The 19845-nt window shown below is 47.8% G+C and overlaps 1 protein-coding gene across 2 annotated transcripts in view; it reads left to right on the top strand.

The window, feature by feature from the left end:
- GLOD5 (glyoxalase domain containing 5) overlaps nucleotides 1–19087 on the top strand; it is a 20172-nt gene extending 1085 nt beyond the window's left edge. The window contains exons 2-4 of one of the 2 annotated variants that reach the window (XM_034782014.1): nucleotides 10803–10946; nucleotides 12433–12588; nucleotides 14865–19087. In XM_034782014.1, coding sequence (XP_034637905.1) covers nucleotides 10803–10946; nucleotides 12433–12588; nucleotides 14865–15014 — 450 coding nt within the window. In that variant the 3' untranslated portion in view covers nucleotides 15015–19087. Of the gene's footprint in view, nucleotides 1–10781; nucleotides 10947–12432; nucleotides 12589–14864 lie in introns of both variants that reach the window. The other variant, XM_034782015.1, reaches the window with a different exon arrangement.
- The last annotated feature ends 758 nt before the right edge of the window (nucleotides 19088–19845 follow it).

Genomic DNA, 19845 nt, shown 5'->3' on the forward strand with positions numbered 1-19845 from the left:
GCGGTGCCGGGCCGGGGGCTCGGGGGACGGGCCGGCAGAGCGGTGCCGGGCCGGGCTGGGGGCTCGGGGGATGGGCCGGCGGAGCGGTGTCGGGCCGGGGGCTCGGGGGACGGGCCGGCGGTACGGGGCCGGGCCGGGGGGTGCTCAGCCAGGGGCCGGGCCCGGGGCCGGCATCCTATGAACCGAGCCGACCCAGGCTGGAGACGCCGGGGGGCCAGACTGGGCCGCGCCTTCTCCCCCCACACTCCCCTTACCTGCTTCAGGCTTCCCGCGAATCAAATGTTCGCGGGAAGCAGGGGAGGGGGCGGAGACTTTGGGGAAGGGGCGGAGTTGGGGCGTGGGCGGGGCTGGGGGCCGGGGCCCCGTGGAGTGTCCTCCTTTTGGAGGCACAAAATATGGTAACCCTAAATGTATCAGGATTCCGGTTGCTACACACGCAGGCCCACAGGCTTGCATGGGACTTTGCAGAAACTGCATACAATCTAAAGGGTGTTTGGTTCAGCATTTTCAAACGCTAGCTCAAGAAAGTGCCGGTGAATTTTTAATGGCAGCGTCACACTGCTTTTCACTGTAATTGGTGGAAACAGCAAGAGCGCCACAGATCTGGATAATTCTGAGGTCTTGCATATGTTATTTGTGAAATACTTTCTGCCTTTATAACTCTGGTGGCCTCAGGACATCGCCTCCAGATCCCAGACAGTGACTTTGACATGAACAGGGAGGAGACTTGCCCAGATTTGCCCTCTGGGAATCTGGGCCAGGTTTTACAGCGAGCTCATGCCAGGCTGGGCGGGAGTTGGAAACCTTATCTATACTAGCATTTTTCTCAAACTCACTCACTGCTGCAGCTGCACCAGTGGGAGGGCTAGCATAGATGGGCTACCGGGGCTTTTACTATGGTGCAGGCTAACCTTGAGAAATGCCAGTGTACTTATAACATAGGAGTTCAGTGAGTGTGTATAGTCACACACTGCAGAAATGATCAATATAGTTCATATGGCAATTACATCATCCCCTATTGAGTCTCAGTGCCTTAGAATCATAGAATCATAGACTTTAAGGTCAGAAGGGACCATTATGATAATCTAGTCTGACCTCCTGCACAACGCAGGCCACAGAATCTCACCCACGCACTCCTGTATCAAACCTAGGGTTACCATCCGTCCGGGTTTCCCCGGACATGTCTGGCTTTTTCAGCTTTAAATGGCCGTCTGGGGCGATTTCTAATAAAGTAGAAATGTCCGGGATTTCCCCCTTCCCCTCATGCAGAGTGCGGTGCGGCTGATTGGACGGCTGGGCCTGATTGAAAGCCGCTCGCAGCCACTGGGGCCTCTAGCAGCCAGAGTCCCTCCCCTTCCCCCACTCCCTCCTCCCCCGCAGAGCAGCACAGCACAGTGTTTGGCTGCACGTGGAGCCCACAGCTCTCCCTTGGCCTGGTGACGGGGGGCAGGCAAGGGACAGGGAATGGGGGGGGTAGATTGGCCGGGATCACGTAGGCGGTAGGGAGATTCTGAGGGGGGGAGGGAAGTGGGAGGGGGCGGGGCTAGGGCGGCACCCCGTGTCCTCTTTTTTGATTAATAAAATATGGTAACCCTAATCAAACCCCTAACCTATGTCTGAGCTATTGAAGACCTCAAATCGTGGTTTTAAGACTTCAAGGTGAAGAGAATCCTCCAGCAAGTGGCCTGTGCCCCACGCTGCAGAGGAAGGCGAAAAACCCCCAGAGCCTCTGCCAATCTGTCCTGGAGCAAAATTCCTTCCTGACCCCAACTATGACGATCAGCTAAACCCAGAGCATGTGGGCAAGACTCACCAGTCAGCACCCAGGAAAGAATTCTCTGTAGTAACTCAGATCCCACCCCATCTAACATCCCATCACAGACATATTGGGCATATTTACCGCTAATAGTCAAAGATCAATTAATTGCCAAAATTAGGCTATCCCATCATACAATCCCTTCCATAAATTTATCAAGCTTAGTCTTGAAACCAGATATGTCTTTGCCCCCACTGCTCCCCTTGGAAGACTGTTCCAGAACTTCACTCCTCTGATGGTTAGAAACCTTTGTCTAATTTCAAGTCTAAACTTCCTGATGGCCATTTTTTCTTGTGTCCACATTGGTACTGAGCTTAAATAATTCCTCTCTCTCCCTGGTATTTATTCCTCTGATATATTTATAGAGAGCAATCATATCTCCCCTCAGTCTTCTTTTGGCTAGGCTAAACAAGGCAAGCTCTTTGAGTCTCCTTTCATAAGACAGGTTTTCCATTCCTCGGATCATCCTAGTAGCTCTTCTCTGTATCTGTTCCAGTTTGAATTCATCCTTCTCAAACATGGGAGACCAGAACTGCACCCAGTATTCCAGATGAGATCTCACCAGTGCCTTGTATAACGGTACTAACACCTCCTTATCTCTACTGGAAATACCTTACCTGATACATCCCAAGACTGCATTAGCTTTTTTCACGGCCATATCACATTGGCAGCACATAGTCATCCTGTGATCAACCAATACTCCGAGGTCCTTCTCCTTCTCTGTTACTTCCAACTGATGCATCCCCAGCTTATAACAAAAATTCTTGTTATTAATCCCTAAATGCATGACCTTGCATTTTTCACTAGTAATTTCATCCTAATACTATTACTCCAGTTTACAAGATCATCCAGATCTTCCTGTATGATATCCCGGTCCTTCTCTGTATTGGCCATACCTCCCAGCTTTATGTCATCCGCAAACTTTATTAGCACATTCTCACTTTTTATGTCAAGGTCAGTAATAAAAAGATTAAATAAGACTGGTCCCAAAACCGATCCCTGAGGAACTCCACTAGTAACCTCCCTACAGCCTGACAAGTCACTTTTCAGTACGACCCGTTGTAGTCTCCCCTTTAACCAGTTCCTTATCCACCTTTCAATTTTCATATTGATCCCCATTTTTTCCAATTTAGCTAATAATTCCCCATGTGGAACCATATCAAATGCCTTACTGAAATTGAGGTAAATTAGATCCACTGCATTTCCTTTGTCTAACAAATCTGTTACCTTCTCCAAGAAGGAGATCAGGTTGGTTTGGCACAATCTACCTTTTGTAAAACCATGTTGTATTTTGTCCCAATTACCATTGACCTCAATGTCCTTAACTACTTTCCCCTTCAAAAATTTTTTCCAAGACCTTCCATACTACAGATGTCAAACTAACAGGCCTGTAGTTACCCGGATCACATTTTTTTTCCTTTCTTAAAAATAGGAACTATGTTAGCAATTCTCCAGTCATATGGTACAACCCCTGAGTTTACAGATTCATTAAAAATTCTGGTTAATGGGCTTGCAATTTCATGTGCCAGTTCCTTTAATATTCTTGGATGAAGATTATCTGGACCCCCCGATTTAGTCCCATTAAGCTGTTCAAGTTTGGCTTCTACCTCAGATGGTAATATCTATCACCATATTTTCATTCCCATTTCTCATCCTACCATTACCCCTAAGCTTCTCATTAGCCTCATTAAAGACTGAGGCAAAGTATTTGTTTAGATATTGGGCCATGTCAAGATTATCCTTTACCTCCACTCCAGCCTCAGTGTTTAGTGGTCCCACTTCTTCTCTCTTTGTTTTCTTCTTATTTATATGGCTATAGAACCTTTTACTATTGATTTTAATTCCCTTTGCAAGGTCCAACTCTACATGGCTTTTGGCCTCTCTCACTTTATCCCTACATGTTTTGACCTCAATAAGGTAGCTTTCCTTGCTGATCGCTCCCACTTTCCACTCCTTGTAGGCCTTCTGCTTTTTCTTAATCATCTCTCTGAGATGCTTGCTCATCCAGCTTGGTCTACAATTGCTGCCTATGAATTTTTCCCCCTTTCTTGGGATGCAGGCTTCTGATAGTTTCTGCAACTTTGACTTGAAGTAATTCCAGGCCTCCTCCTCCTTTAGGTCCACAAGTTCTTCAGTCCAATCCACTTCCCTAACTAATTTCCTTAATTTTTTTAAGTTAGCCCTTTTGAAATCAAAAACCCTAGTCACAGATCTATTTTTGTTTATTTTTGTTTATTCCTGTGAAGGAATCCATCAGCTATCGCATCCAGGAAAAACTGAGCCCTATTATTATTACTAGCACTTGTCCTCCAGTCTATATCTGGGAAGTTAAAGTCTCCCATGATCACACAATTCCCATTAGTAGTTACTTCATTAAAAACATTAAAGAGGTCTCTATCCATATCCAAATCAGATCCCGGTGGTCTATAGCACACCCCAAGCACTATCCCAGGGGAGGCTTTAGTAGCTTTCTTCCCCAATGTGATTTTTTCCCAGACAGACTCTGTCTTATCCATCCCATCCCTTCTTATTTCTTTACAGTCTACCTCATCATTGATATACAATGCTACTCCACCACCTTTGCCTTTATTTCTGTCTTTCCTAAACAGCACATACCCTTCAATACCTGTACTCCAGTCATGACTATTATTCCACCATGTTTCTGTTATCCCTATAATATCTGGTTTCACTTCCTGCACCAGTAACTCTAGTTCCTCCATTTTGTTACCTAGGCTCCTCGCATTGGTGTACAAACATCTTAATTTTTGCTGTTTGGCTTCGCTCACATTCTTTACCTAATTAGGCACAGATATTCTACTGCCAGTATCACCTATTAGACTGGTATCTACACTACCCTTCCTCCTTATGTCCATTCTCTTACCCATGGCTGTATCCTTTCTTACTTCATTTTCTTCCCTCTCAATGTTAAAATCCAGCGTGGAGATTACCTGGACATCTCCCAATCATCTCCCCCCAGTTCCTAGTTTAAAGCTCTTTTAATCGGTTGTGCCAGCCTCCATCCTAGAAGTCTATTTCCCTCCCTACTCAGGTGAAGTCCATCCTGAGAGAACAGTCCTCTGTCCATGAATGCCTCCAAGTGGCCATACATCCCAAAGCCCTCCTTACAGCACCACTGCCTGAGTCATCTGTTGATCATCATAATCTTGTCACACCTTTGTGGCCCTTCTCTAGGAACAGGCAGAATCCCACTGAAGATCACCTGAGCCTTGATTTCCTTAAGCATCTTCCCCAGCCTGGCACAGTCTCCCTTGATACATTCCAGTGAGAATCTAGCCGTACCATTCGTTCCCACATGAAGGACAATCAGTGGATTCTTTCCGCTACCGTTAGGATCCTCTTCAGGCTCAGGTCCACATCCCATATCTTAGCACCCGGCAGACAGCACACCCTTCTGTTCTCTGGATTAGTTCTGGTTACAGGCCTGTCTATTCTTCTCAGTAAGGAGTCCCCAATTACGTAGACCTGCCTTTTCCTGGTGATGGTGTGATTCTCCGGTCTATCCCCTGTTCCCTCTGGCTGCAAATCCTCTCGATTCCTATTCTCCCTTGCAATCCTCCACAACTCATCCCGTATCCTCCTGGGGCTCATATTTGGTGTTGTTATCTCCACTGACTCTTCCCCTCTTCCTACAGGACTAGCTGCTCTCCTCTTCTTTCTTGCCCTCTCACCTTCAGCGACCACCTCCTGGGCCCCTTCATTTTCCAACTCTAACCCTTGATTTATTTGTTTCATGGCTGGCCCCAAATAAAAGGCTATGGGATTGTTGGTGGTGTTTTTGTCAGTCAATAATGGAAAGGGCTGAGAGGGTTTATTTTCCCCCGTTGTTGTTGTTTTTTCAAACTTAGAAAAATCAGGAGCATCAAGTCTACTGTGTGTTGGTTCTGCTGGGGGACTAGTTGAGGGCCTCAGAGAAGAGGATTATGACTTGTGTCAGAACGTAATTCAAGTGTTGGACCTTTAACAAAGAGAACTCTTTTCCCAACTGTTAATTGAGTGTTTGGGTTAAACAGATATAAACACAGACTTTAGCATTTTGAATTAAAACTATTTCCCCTTTTGATTAAAGAGATTTCACTTACATGTTATTGATGATGGCATAATCTTCCTGGTTCTTCAGTGGCACATAGAGTCTTCCATGCTAGACAAGACCTAAATATCTCTTGTAAAATCAATCAGAAAAAGAAATGAAAACCTCTCAAATCTCAAAAAGTGCTATTTTCCCTCTGCAGCTCGATTCAAAAGCATCCCTAGTCACTGGAGAAACAAACATTTTGCATTACTGAGTCAAGTAATTTAAATCTGCTGGTAATCTGTGTTTCTCTAAGTATAATAGGGAGCCCTGTGCTGTAGGGCAGTGATTCACAACCTTTTTGGGCTCAGACCCCATTTGTAAATGGCCTGTCTCTGGTGTGCTAGTGCGCCTTTGTCTCTGAGAAAATAGTTAGTGAGTGCTACAACATATTTCAGTAACAATCATATAGAAAAATTTCATAATTTTACATGCAGTGATTTTACACACATTTCAATGGGATGATAATATTCAGCAGATTATGAGATTGCAAATGATACCTCACAAGCATACTTTGTACAAAATAAATCATAACCTTACAGAAGTGGTGAACATGGAGTACAGGGGGTCATATGCGGTACAGGGTGTCACCGGGGGTTCCTAGTAGGAAGAGCAGGGTTTCAGTCCACTTGGAAAGGCTGAGGTGGCAGAAGGACAGAAGAAGACTGATAGAGAGTCCAGGCATGATTGAAGGTGATGAGGGCTGCTACCAGATTTGCCTGCTACTTTGGGGTACACTTATTTGTTAGGGTTACTCTTCTGGGTGGGGGGTCTGTAATTCTATCAATGTACTGCTTGTGTCACTTGTGTTCTCATACGGAGCTCTACTTCTCCCTGCTGCAAGTCCCCTCCCAATGGAGCTATCCTGCAGGACCTAGGTTCCCCAGGACTGAGTTCCTCCAGCCCCAGAATCAGACAAATACACGCACACCCACATTAACAGAGCGTTTCTGAGCAGACTGGGTGAATCAGCACTCCCGAGCTGATCCCTTATATGTCCCTGGACTCAGCAGGCTGGGTCAAGTGGCACTTCCAAGCTGCCACTTTCATATGCCACAGGCACTGCACCGGAATAGAGCACGCCTGAGCAGCTGGGTCAAGTAGCACTTCCAAGCTGCCACCCTCATATGTTCCAGGTTCAGCACGTCCCTATCCCCACCTTCACATTACAATTGTTCTGGTAGTAACCCACTGGATGAGCAAACCCCACAGGATTTTTGGGCGCTACAGGGATCTTTAGCTTAGGTAAGAGGAGAGTTGCTGCAGAGCGAATGAGGAAGCCAAAAACATAAAAGAGAGAGAGGGAGAGAGAGGAAAGCAACCAGCTGAACCATAAAAGTTATTTATTGCCAGGTAATAACCACAAAAGGAGAGCCAAACAAACAAAACAGTTACAATATTAAATCTAACTTAAATTTTATTACAAAAGTCAGGTTTAGAAAACTATAACTGATCACACAAGTCAGGATTAGAAAGATATGCCTACAGTAGAAAAGAAAAAGAGAGAGAGAGAGAGAGAGTTGGGTTCTCACCACTCCATGAAGCTTGAATCGATTGGGGATCCCAGGGGGTGGTGATAGCTGAGGGTCTGGGGTGCTGGAGACTGGCAGAGCCCCCAGCACGATCAGTCAGGAGAAGATAAAGTCCCAATGGAATTGATGCAGATTTCGGATCCAGGCATCAGAACCCTTACTTGAGCGTGGGTAGGGGTTTTTGTAGGGAAACAACAATGGTTCAAGGGAGGAGACTAGGTTTGTTTATGGGCAAACTGATGGCTCAAGGGAGTATACCAAAGTTGTTTTGTTCAGGCTAGTCCAGTGGTTTTTAAAGTTCGGGTTGCAACCCAGTACTGGGTCATGGAACGCCAGTAAAAACTAATAGTAAAACTAGTAGTCCCTACCCAGAAGCGGCCAGCAGCAGGTCCAGCTCATAGGCTCCGCCCCCACCTCGAGCACCAGCTCCACACTCACAACAATGGGAGCTGGGAGGGTGCCTGTGGGCAAGAGATGCACGGAGCTGCTTGCACACCTCTGCCTAGGAGCTGGACTTGCTGGTCACTTCTGGGGTGCAGCACAGTTCGCAGTGCCAGGACAGGTGGGAAGCCTGCCTCTGCACCCCGGCTGCACTGCTGCCCAGGAGCTGCCAGAGGTAAGCCCGCGCCCCACACCCCAATCCCTTGCCCCAGCCCTGAGCCCCCCCCCCAAACCAAGAGCCCCTTCCTGCACCCCAATGCCCTCATCCCCGGTCCCACCCCAGAGCCTGCACTCCTAGCCCAGAGCCCTGCCCCCCTCCCACACCCCTGCCCCTTGCCCCAGCCCTGAGCCCCCTCCCATACCCCAACCCCTCATCCCCAGCTCCACTGGGTCTAAGGCATCAACCATTTTCTTCAACTGGGTCACCAGAAAAAAAGTTTGAAAACCACTGGGCTAGACAATGGGAGCTGATCATTCCTGACTATAGGTGGTGTTCCTTGGAGGGAGCTCACAGTGCAATTAGGCAGCTGCAGTATTTTGGATACCAATAAAGGATTTATTACTAGAATTGGTCTGATAACTACTGAGCTGGGTGTGTACAGGTGTGGGTTCATTACCATCTGGAGCAGAGATCCCCCATGATGCAGTGCTTCCCTGCTTTTCTGGACCCAGAGTTCCATGCGGTTCTTGCCTTGGAATCTCTGTTCTCCATTCTGTATGCTAATGGAGATGCCTCCCTGTCCCATCTTCAATGCAAATGAGGCTAGGGGAGTTTCCTTAATCCTGTCATCCTTATCCCAGGGGTTTAGGTGTGTCTCCCACTGCCTTTTCATTGCTTTTTGTAAGTCTTTCTTCTGATTGGTTTTGGTTCAAGCAGAGGCTGCGGGGAGAGGGGGTCCTTTGTGAGTCAGACAGGCTGGGTACAGCGCCCTGGTTCCCCAAGAACACAGAGCTAACAGGGGTGGTATGTGAGGCAAGGGAAGAGATGTCTTGAACTTTCATGACTGCTTGCACTGGGGTGAGAAATGGACTATGTGGTTCCGATTTGTGTTATGCACTGCATTGCACAAAGGCTTTTATAACAAACTAACCCAGAGGCTGGTATTACAGTGTCAAGAGAGCCTGAAGTGAAGTTATTGGGTTAGCTGAGAGGGAAAACTGAGGCAGGCACAATTGTAGTGCCACAGCTGGCCTCAGGAGGGTGCTCCAGGCAGGATTGCCTTATGACTGTATCATACGTTGATAGGGTAACTGTCAGCCATCCCATCTGCCCGTGCTCCTAGCCATCACTCATTGGCTGATTCTTCTAGGGCCTGACTCAAAGTCCATTGACGTCAATTGAAAGTCTCTCATTAATTTCGGTGGGCTTTGAATCGGGCATCACAAGACAGGTTGGTCTTGAGGAAGCATTTCAAGGAGGAGAACATATTTTTCATGTGCCAACCTGTACCTATTGGGTTCCGGGAAGTGGGCGGGCGTAAGCCCGCCCACTGCTAAAGGATCCCCCCCCAGCCTAAGGGGAGGATCCACAGGGCCTGGAACTCAAATAATTACGGGGGACAACTAATGTAAAACAGGGACAGGAGTGTGGTCAAAGGGTCAAAAGAAGAGAACCAAACGGGGACACCGAGCAGAGAACCCCTGACAGCGCCCACTGCTCCTCAAAGGCTTCAAGGGAGCCAGTGGACGCCGCCCAGAGGAACTCTGCCCGGATCCGTGAACGGACAGAGGATCGGAAACAGGCCCCACAGTCACAGGAACCTCCATCGGCCAACCTCCTCTCCCTGGTTTTATACATGGCCTGTTTAGCCAGTGCCAAGAGGAAGTTGACCAGGAGGTCCCGCGACTTTGTAGGGCCACGGATAGGGAGTGCATAAATGAGAAGGTGAGGGGAAAAGTGTAACCAAAAACGTAACATAATATCGGTGAGGAGCCGGTGTAGGGGCTGCAACCTGGCACACTCTAAGTAAACGTGAGCCAGGGTCTCCCTCACGCCGCAGAAAGGACAGGTGTCCGGGACTAGGGTAAACCGCGCCAAGTACACGCCCGTGCTCACGGCCCCATGAAGGAGCCGCCATGTGCCAACCTGTAGCGGGGTGGTTACCTGCTCCATCCCTGACAGGGTTAAAACCAGCCCTGGGAGAGGGCTGGGAGAACAGCCCAGGCTGAGTGGGAAGCAGGCTCAGCTGGGGCCACGCCCCAATCAGGGCCCAGCTGGCCCTATAAAGGCTTGAGCCAGGCACTCAAGCAAACAGTCTCTCTCTAGTTGTAGAGGGAGATGGGCCTGGCTGCAGGGAGCTAGAGACAGAGTACCTGAGTGGAGCAGGGCTGGGGAAAGGCAGAGGAACTGGAGAGCTCCAGCCTGGAAAGCCCCAGGCTGCAGCCTAGCATAAGGCAAATAGGTACTGGGGATTGCAGGGGGCAGCCCAGGGGTAGGCAAAGGCAGCAGGTCCAAACCCAACCTTGCTGGTGATGAGTAGGCTGATACTGCAATCTGCCCAGGGCGTGGGAGCTGGATGATGACTGGCAGTAGCTATATGCTGAGGCAAGGTAGGGATAGGGGGTGGGGTTCCCCTGGGTGGGGAGACCCTGAGACTGAAGAGTACTGCCAGAGGGGCAGCACCCCAGAGAAAAGGGCCCTGGGAGGGACACAGGGGCCCAGCAGTAGCGGGCATGGCCTGCAGAGACCGCGCCAATGGCTGGAGAGCTAATTCCCTGAGACGACCAGCAGGAGGCGCTGCAGGGGTGAGTCCACGCTGCTACACAACTGCAGGCCAAAAGAAAACCAAACTTTGGCTTCTGCTTCTATTTAATTAGCCCCACGTCCCTAGCCAGCCCAACTAGTAAATGACATGATAGTTTGTCCTTGCATCTCACTAACCTTATTTCTACTTGGGTTTAGTCTCTGGTTCCTGGCTTTCAGATGGCCTTCTGGCAGGAGAAGTGTGAGGGCCCCCAACCATGTCTTATCCATCGCCTGGATCACCTGGTGCTGACTGTGAAGAGCATTGAGGACACCGTAGGCTTTTATTCCAAAGTCTTGGGTATGGAAGTAGTCACTTTCAAGGTAATCTGAGGGGCAAGATAGAGTTGGGATATTCTGAATTCTAGTCCTGCTTCTGCCATTGACTTACTGTGTCACCATGAGCAAGGCATCTCTATTTTCCCTATCTGTAGAGTGAGGACTTTAGGAACTGTCAGCCCATGGCACATCTGACTGAGTGTCCTGTCTCTGACATAAGTCAGCAGCAGCTTTGTCAGAGGCAGGTACAGAAGATCCTACAGCAGGAAATAATGGAAGAACCTACCTCTAGAGCAGAGGTTCTCAAACTTTTCATATTGCATATCCCCTTCCAGCTGCCCACATACCCCTATCCTCCTCCTCACTGATGCTTTGAGTGTTCTTGTTTAACACTACCTGTCTTTAGCCATCTCTCTATTGGACTGTTACATACAGATATAGTTATAGTGCGATGTACACAACTTGAAAAAAAAACCCTGACTAAGTTCTGAGCTCAGTTAGACCAGACAGTTGCTGGGCAACTGAACCCATGCTGTACAGTGATTGGAGGTGAGGGCTCTGTACCTCAGCATCTCTGTGTATCTGTGTTCTCATTGGTACATCTTGAAGTAAATTAACTACCGTATTTTACATAACAAATTCCCACAGAGTTTTAAAGCTTTGTCTGAGTAGCCTGTTATGAGAATTCAATAAATAAAATAATGAATAAATAAAATCCACCATTACACAATTTCTCCCACGTATCCTCCCACCCCCGAGATGTCTCTCATGCCCCCAGGGGGATGCATACCACAGTTTGGGAAGCCCTGTTTTAAAGGAAGCTTCCTCCTGACCCCCAATAGCCAGAGTTCAGAACCTATGCTTTGAAGCAGGATAGCTTATACACCAGAGGCCCCTAAGCCCCTTACTTCTTGAGTTGCTTGACATTTTTGGAATTTTGACAGACACACGGAACAAAAAAACTGACATTTTCACAATTCCCCCCTGCCCATTTCCCAATTCTAGAGCAGCTTGCACTGCTTTGAAGTTAGACATTTCAGCAAAGTTTCAAATTTGGACCAAAAAACTGAAATCCATTTTTGTTTGTTTAAATTCACTTTTAAAAAAAAAAAAAACTGCTTGGCCTCATAGAGCCAGTGGGAGGGCTGGTTAGTTCCTGGGTGACATTTCCAAAGACACATGTAGCAGCAGCTAGGCATCAAACTGTCATTTGGGTCTTTGAAATTCTCCTTCTCCTCCCATGTCTGTAAAGCTATAGCAATGCTAAGACCTCACTCCTGTGTCCCTTGTTGTGCTATGGAACAGAAGTTCCACTTGCTTTCCACAAGGGGGTGACATTGAGTACAGAAATGGACCACACCTCCTACCCGTCAAAGGAGATTTCTCCTGTTCTCTCAGAGCAGTATCCCTGGTGCTATGAACAGGTGGCTCACTCCCCAGCCCAGGGTTTCCCTTGCAGTCCTGGCGTTCAGCACAGTGGGTCTCTGTTTGACAGTACATTGATCCTTTCCTTCCCTTCCCTTGGTGACAGGGCAACCGGAAAGCGCTACGTTTCGGGAACCAAAAGTTTAACCTCCACGAGGCTGGGAAGGAGTTTGAACCCAAGGCTCGCAGACCAGTTCCTGGTTCCATAGACGTCTGCTTGATCACAGACACCTCGCTAGACCAGCTAGTGGGACACCTGAAGGTTGGGAAAACTGTGTTTCACACAAGTAGCCACATGTCTTATGGGATGCTACCATAGGCCTGATGTGAATGAATAAACCCAGGGGTGTGAGAGAGTAATGGGGCTAGCAAACTTCCCTGTCATGTTGGAGACCTGGTGCCCATTTCAGCTTGTACTTACAGCAGTGTAAATCAGGAGTAATTCCACTCAGGTCAAGGGGGTTGTAAGGAAGAGGAGAACCAGACGCCTGGATTTCAGTGTGTGAACATGAATCTCCTGGCTTTGTATTGCTCTGTATCACAAAACCTCCCCCTTTGGGATACATTTGAAAATCTCTGTATAATAGGTTCAGCACTGGGGTAGCAGGGGGTTTGGGGGCAAGGTCTATGGAGCAGGATTGAGGGGCATCGTCATAACTGTGTGTGGGAACCCCAGGACTGGAATAGCAGATGGGGCTGTGGGTCAGCAACAGACATGCCTGGGAAACCCTGGACTGGAATAGCTGAGGGAGGTGTGAGACAGAATTGAAGGGCATCTGCAGAGCTGTGATGAAGGGAGACTAAGGGCAGGACTGGAATAGTAGTGCACATTTCAGATCAGGGATGAGGTAAGGTGGCAGAGGCATACAGAACCCCCAGTCCTGGGACAGCAGAATCCAGTACCTGCCAAAATATTACTCGCCAATGTTGTTTCTCTTGCCTTCAGAACACAAAACCCATCACCTACTAATCTATGTAATTGGCCCCTTCCTTCTGTCCATACACCATATGTTCAGCCCCATCCACCCACAATGTTTTGCAGTCCAACCTAGCTCAGTTGTCTCTTTATCTTCTCTGCTAGACAGCACAAGGAAGTCATAAGGAACAAGGATCCACATCAGCAGTGCTATGCTGTATGGATCACTGTCAGGGGCAATTGACAGCCTAGCTAGTTGCGCAGGTCTGCAGAGCATTTGCCACCGGGGCTGGCTCCAGGCACCAGTTCAGCAAGCAGGTGCTTGGGGCAGCCAAGGGGCAGGGGCGGCACGTCGGGCTCTTCAGGGGCAATTCTGCAGCAGGTCCCTTGGTCCCTCTTGGAGGGAAGGACCTGCCGCCGAAGAAGAAAGTGATGTGGTGGAGATGTCGCCGATCACAATCGCAGCTTTTTTAAATTTATTTTATTTTATTGTTTTTGCCGCTTGGGGCGGCAAAAACCCTGGAGCCAGCCCTGTTTGCCACTGGACCCTTAATGAAGAGAATCTCTTGAGTTCAAAGTCCATGGAAGTCACTCAGAGTAGCGAGCACATGAGTGTTCAATAAGATGAATTTAGATCAGGGGTTGGCAACCTTTGAGAAGTGGTGTGCCCAGTCTTCATTTATTCACTTACTCTGATTTAAGGTTTCGTGTGCCAGTAATACATTTTAATGTTTTTAGAAGGTCTCTTTCTATAAATCTATAACTAAATTATTGTTGTATGTAAAGGAAATAAGGTTTTTAAAATGTTTAAGAAGTTTCATTTAAAATTAAATTAAAGTGCAGAGCCCCCCGGACTGGTGGCCAGGACCCGGGCAGTGTGAGTGCCACTGAAAATCAGCTCATGTGCCCCCTTTTGGCACATGTGCCATAGGTTGTCTACCCCGATTTAGATGTTCTCAAGAAAGACACCATAGGGAACTGGAGATTGGGAGATTTCAGATTTTCTTACTATCCTCCGTGAGATCTGTCACCCAGCCATCCGCCTGGGAAATCCAAGACCTCCCCTCCCAATTCTAAGCAGTATGGGTCACATGGGGAGGGGCAGTTATACCTGTGCCTTCTTGAAGGTCTATTTCATTACCTGTGTGACTCTCTGCTTCCTACACCCACACCCCTTACCCATGGACAGATAAACCCAGGGACTTGGCAGATTAAGGGGTTAATGCAATAATAGCCTTAGCTCTGGAGACCTGTATTCAAAGCCTGGCTTAGCTCACCAGTGAACCTGAATCTATTGGTTGTGTCCTGTTCCCCTTTCTAGTGCTGAATGCTGAACAGCTTTTCTGCCAGGAGGTGCAGCCATTGAGTGCCACAGGCTGGGATCACAGGGTTCAAGAGCGGCTAGGGCCCTGCTTGGCAACACCTAGTGCTCTTCTAGGTCCTCTTCACCATCTGCCCCTCTCCTGGGGAAAGGCACAGCAACACTGTTAAATCAGAACAACCGTGGCCAGAGAGGTGCTTGGACAATGGTTCCACCATCTGCCTGGGGGGGGCTGGGGACAAGCCCCTTAGAAAACCATTGTTAATGCTGAAAACCAAACCTACCTTCCCTCTCCTTCCAGGCCTGTGGTGTGACTATTGAAGAAGGCCCAGTGCCCAGAACCGGTGCCATTGGTCCAATCACATCCATCTACTTCCGAGACCCCGATGAAAACCTGATTGAGGTTTCCAACTACAGCACTGATTTGGCTGTCGACAGAGTGAAGCATTAGCCACAATCCTCTTTCCACCACCCCCTAATCTTCTCAACACTAGAGGCAAACAAAGGGAGGCTGTGATTTTTCTTCATTTGCAATGCATTGTAGGATGGGGTTTGGGTGTTGCAAACTCAGAACACATCAGTTTGTGTCCATGTCCATTCTGCCAGGCTCCTGATATAGCGGGACATATCAGGCCTCATCCTCAAAGGAAACCTGCACAACAGATTCAAAAGATGGGCTGGGAGCTTAAATTCATAAGTCTGCTAGACACTAAAAATCAGGGGCTGAACAGAGACACTGGATTTATGGCTTATTACAACAATCTGCTACCCACTAACTCTCCCCTCCCCCAACCCGCTTTTTGTCCTATGACTGCAGAGGTGCTAACTCTACCTTGAAAGGTCCCGTGTAATATATGCTATCTACTTATGCTAAACAATCTGTTCCACCGTTCATTTTGCTGTGACTCCGGGAGTACCTTTCCCAGCCCTGAAGAAGAGCTCTTGGTGGCTCGGCAGCCTCTCTCCCACCAATAGAAGTTTTCCTAGCTGGGCAGCTGGAGAGTGGTGGCTGCTGGCCGGGAGCCCAGCTCTGAAAGCAGAGCTGCCACCAGCAGCAACACAGAAGTAAGGATGGCATGGTATCATATTGCCACCCATACTTCTGCCTGCAGAGCAGGCCCCTCAGTCAGCCACTCTCCAGCTGCCCAGCTCTGAAGGCAGCAGCGCCGGGGGATGACATGGTATGGTATTGCCACCCCTACTTCTGCACAACTGCTGGCGGGACACCATCTTCAGAACTGGGCACCTGGCCAACAGGAGCCGCTCTCCAGCCACCCGGCTCTGAAGGCAGTGCAGAAGTAAGGGTGGCAATACCCTGACTCCCCCTCCCCCACCCCCAAATAACTTTGTAACTCCCCTGCAATTCCCTTTTGGCTCAGGACCCCAATTTGAGAAATGCTGGTCTCCCCTGTGAAATCTGTACAGTGTAGGGTAAAAGCGCATAAAAGACCAGATTTCACCGAGGAGAGCGGATTCCATGGTCTGTGATACAGTTTTCATGACCATGAATTTAGTAGGGCCCTAATAATAAGGGCAAGTGTGTAGGAAAATCAAGTATGAATCAACCACTAGATGGCAGCATTGCTTAATGTGATCTCTGAAAGTGACAGTAGCTGCTGAGATTGCTGGAGACCAGAACCAACCCATCAAAGGAAATTATATAGGGCCAGATCCTCTACTGGTGTAATTTGGTGTAGCTCCAAAGCAAGATCTGGCCCATTAACTGGTCTGCATGGCTCAGGATATGGGCTGGATGGACCCAGGATATGGAGCTTTTCAGCGTGGTCACTTGTTCACTTCATCACATTATTGAATGCTGCTTGGTGTATATCAAATGCTTTGGTGGATCTCCGATCTGTTCCCTGCAGATGGGAGAGACTGCACAGAAAGTGTCCCTGAGACTGCAAACGCTTGCTTCCTGCTGCTCAAATCCCCGCAAGGCAACAGAATCCCTGCCCGGAGGAGATTGCAGTGGCACATGGCAGTACAGAGATTGCATGCCAGATAGCCCAGGTGGGGAGACCAGGTTTCAAGGGCTAAGTAAGTGGCTGAGTTGATTGATATGTAGAGGCATAAAGGAGAAGGGGGAGGGGAAGGGTAGGTGAAGAATGGAAAGGAGGCTGTTTGCTCTAAGCAGAGCAGGCTCTATTTAAAATAAAAAGGTGTGGCATTGATAGCAGGGAAAGGAAGACCTGAGGATTGGGAAGAGCACAGAGAATGAAAGCAGGTGTTGGGGGGGGGGGGGGGGGGGAGGGGGATATAAAAAAGGTCTCCAAGGACTGGCCATGCCTGGATTCTCTTGCTGCCTGGGAGTGAGACACTGGTAGAAAGTGCTCAGATCTCCCTGGTAGGATAAGAGCAGGGGTCTCGAACAACTGTGTGCTTTGTGACAGCCACTGCCACATGCAAAATCTGAGCCCCCAAGGCAAGATTTCAGGTTCAGAGGGAATCGTCAGCCTTGTCTAGCTGAACGGAAACTGCTAAAATTCTCATTTCAGCCCACCAAAAACAATTATGCCCAACTTGGCCTGTTCATTAATCTCTGCACGAGACAGGCTTAGGGCTGGGATAGCAGCAAGTGCCCTAGGCCAGGACCGAGGTGCATGGCAGCTTTGGGAGGGCAGCACTTCAATGGTCAGGATGGAGGTGCACTGGCAGAGCTGTGTGGGTGGAGCCTAGGGCTGGCAGAGCAGAGGGCGCTGCAGATTACAGCTGTGTGGGAAGCTTGCATGTCCCCTCGCCAACCTCTGCCTGACTCTAGCCAGCACTAATGGTCCTTTTGTATGAGCATTAACTTCAGAGATAAGGTGAGCGAAGAAATACCTTTTATTGGACACTGCTTCTGTTGGTGAAAGACACAAGCTTTCGAGCTCCACAGCGCTCTTCTGCCTGCCTGGGAAAGGTAATCAGAGGGCATGTCTACATTACAAAGTTAAGTCGATGTAAGGGAGCTTACCTTGACCTAACTACGTAAGCAGTGCATACACATTACGGTTTTCCTCCTGCCACTGCAACTTGCCCACTAGGCCGACCTAGTAAAACCACCTCAGCGAGAGGCATAAGGCTTAGGTGGACGTAGCTCAGACAGCGGTAGCTGTCAATTTCACCTCTGGTAGGGTCTCTGTTTTGAAAGAGGGGGGGGGGCATTCCAGCTGTGAGCCCCAGCAGTGCAGACAGCTGGAAAACCCAGGCTGAGGGCTCCCCACAGAGCTCCCAGTGGGAGCCCAGCTGCTAAATACACAAATGTGTCACAGCTAAATACAACATTAAGCATAAGGAGTTACCACATGTTGCAAGAGACCATTCAAAATGAAGTGAGCAGTTAGCACCTCTGCAGTCATAGGACAAGGAGAGTTAGTGGGTCACCAATTGTTGTAATGCGAGATATGTGTCTCTATTGAGTCCCTGCTTGGTGTCTAGCGGAGTTAAGAATTTGATGGTTATTATTCCACACTGCAAACATTAACGTCACACATATTCAAGAAATTGATCTAACATCATACATGTGCTAGTGTCACACTGTAAGCCACCTCTCGCCTTTCATCTGGGTTGCTAAGCGAATGCACATGGATGTGTAATTCTAGCTTTTTACACAAGCTGGTGACAATAGGCGTTGATGATGTAGCTTCTTATTTTCTGGAGTTTTGCATATGGGAGCAGTTCTTGAGTTCGCCAGAAGAGGGCAATTTTGTCACCAACAAGGGTGCAAGTAAAAGGTACTTGGAGGTTGGAAAGACTTGGGAGATAGATGCAGTTAAAAATCATCTCTAAAACCCAAACAAAAAAAGTAAAATGCTCAGATTGTTTGTTTTTCTTTCCTGCTGCTATTTATAATGTACGAAGGTTGTGGAGAGACAAAGTTTTAGTGAAATCGGAGTTTCAGCTAAACCAATGTCTGCTATTGATACAGAGTCATAGATTTTAAGTTCAGAAGGAACCATTATGATAATCTGCTCCAACCTCCTGAATAGCACATGCTATAGAATCTCACCCAGTAATTTCTGCATCCAGCCCATAACTCCTGTTTGAGTTAGAGAAGACGTCCAATCTTGATTTAAAGACTGAAGTGATGGAAAACTCACTATATCTCTAGGTCAGATAGTCCAATAAATCACCCTCACTGTTGAAAATTTGCACCTTTTTTCTAGTCTGAATTTGTCTAGCTTCAGCTTCCAGCCATTGGATATTGTTATGCCTTTGTCTGCTAACTTAAAGAGCCATCCAACAAATCTCTTCCTATGTAGGTATCATTTTATTCTACACACACTTCTCTATCTAACTCAGCCCCTATCATTAGATGTGAGATTCCTTTGCGGTTACAGCCTGGGAGGCCAGGTGCCAGCCATGTGTGTAGGATAAACATCAAGATGAAGTTTTATATGAAAAAGAACATTAAAAAAAAAAAACTAAACTGATTGTAAACTGTCCTTACAAGCAAAGCTCCTTGTGATGTGTCCAATGAACCTTGCAAAGACTCCTATTGTAAAACACTTTGAGATCGACTGATAAAAGCACTCTATAAGAGTTGGTTATTATTATTCCACAATGCAGATTTGCTGGCATTTATCAACTTTTGTCCAAGCATCTCACTGGCAGATTGAAATACAGTCTAAGGACTGCAAACATTCATAAAAACCAATTCAAGAGCTACATTGCAAGACAAGGAACTGGGTTTTATTTTCAATCATACTTGTTTATATCTGGAATTTGCACCACTGATTTCCTCTTGATTTGCACCAGTGTAACTAAGAGCACAATTTATCCTAAGGCACCTAGGTTATGCTCACACAGGGATAGGCTCCATGCAAAATCGGGGCTTATGTACAAGCATAGCCCTGGTACGTGACATTCCCATTTTGCACATGTCTAGTGTGTGCTTTGGCAGTGAAGGGTAGGCACTTAGACTGGAATTTTCAGAAGGGCTCAGCCCTTATAATTGGGGCCATATTTTCATAAGACCTGAGTATCCAACTTGCACCCCTGGACACTGGAGAATCTGGGTCTAAGTGTCACAATAGAATCTGAATATGTCTGAAAATCTGATCCTTAATCAGGTGCCTAAGTGGGAGCCAAGCTGAAAATCTGACCCCACATTTTGAAAATGTGGTGCAAAGGTGCTGACATTGGGTGATAGAATGAGGAAATGCCTGGTAAAGGCATCTCTACCTTGTAGCTAGACACGTGGATCCCCCAATCTATGTTCTTGTTGCTCATTCTTAGACCTAGCAGGAGATCAGCTCTGAATATTTGCAATTTGCTCTTTATTTATAAGGGCAATGGGC

Source organism: Trachemys scripta, chromosome 9, assembly GCF_013100865.1.
Source record: "Trachemys scripta elegans isolate TJP31775 chromosome 9, CAS_Tse_1.0, whole genome shotgun sequence".
In the NCBI taxonomy this organism is placed as follows: Eukaryota; Metazoa; Chordata; order Testudines; family Emydidae; genus Trachemys; species Trachemys scripta.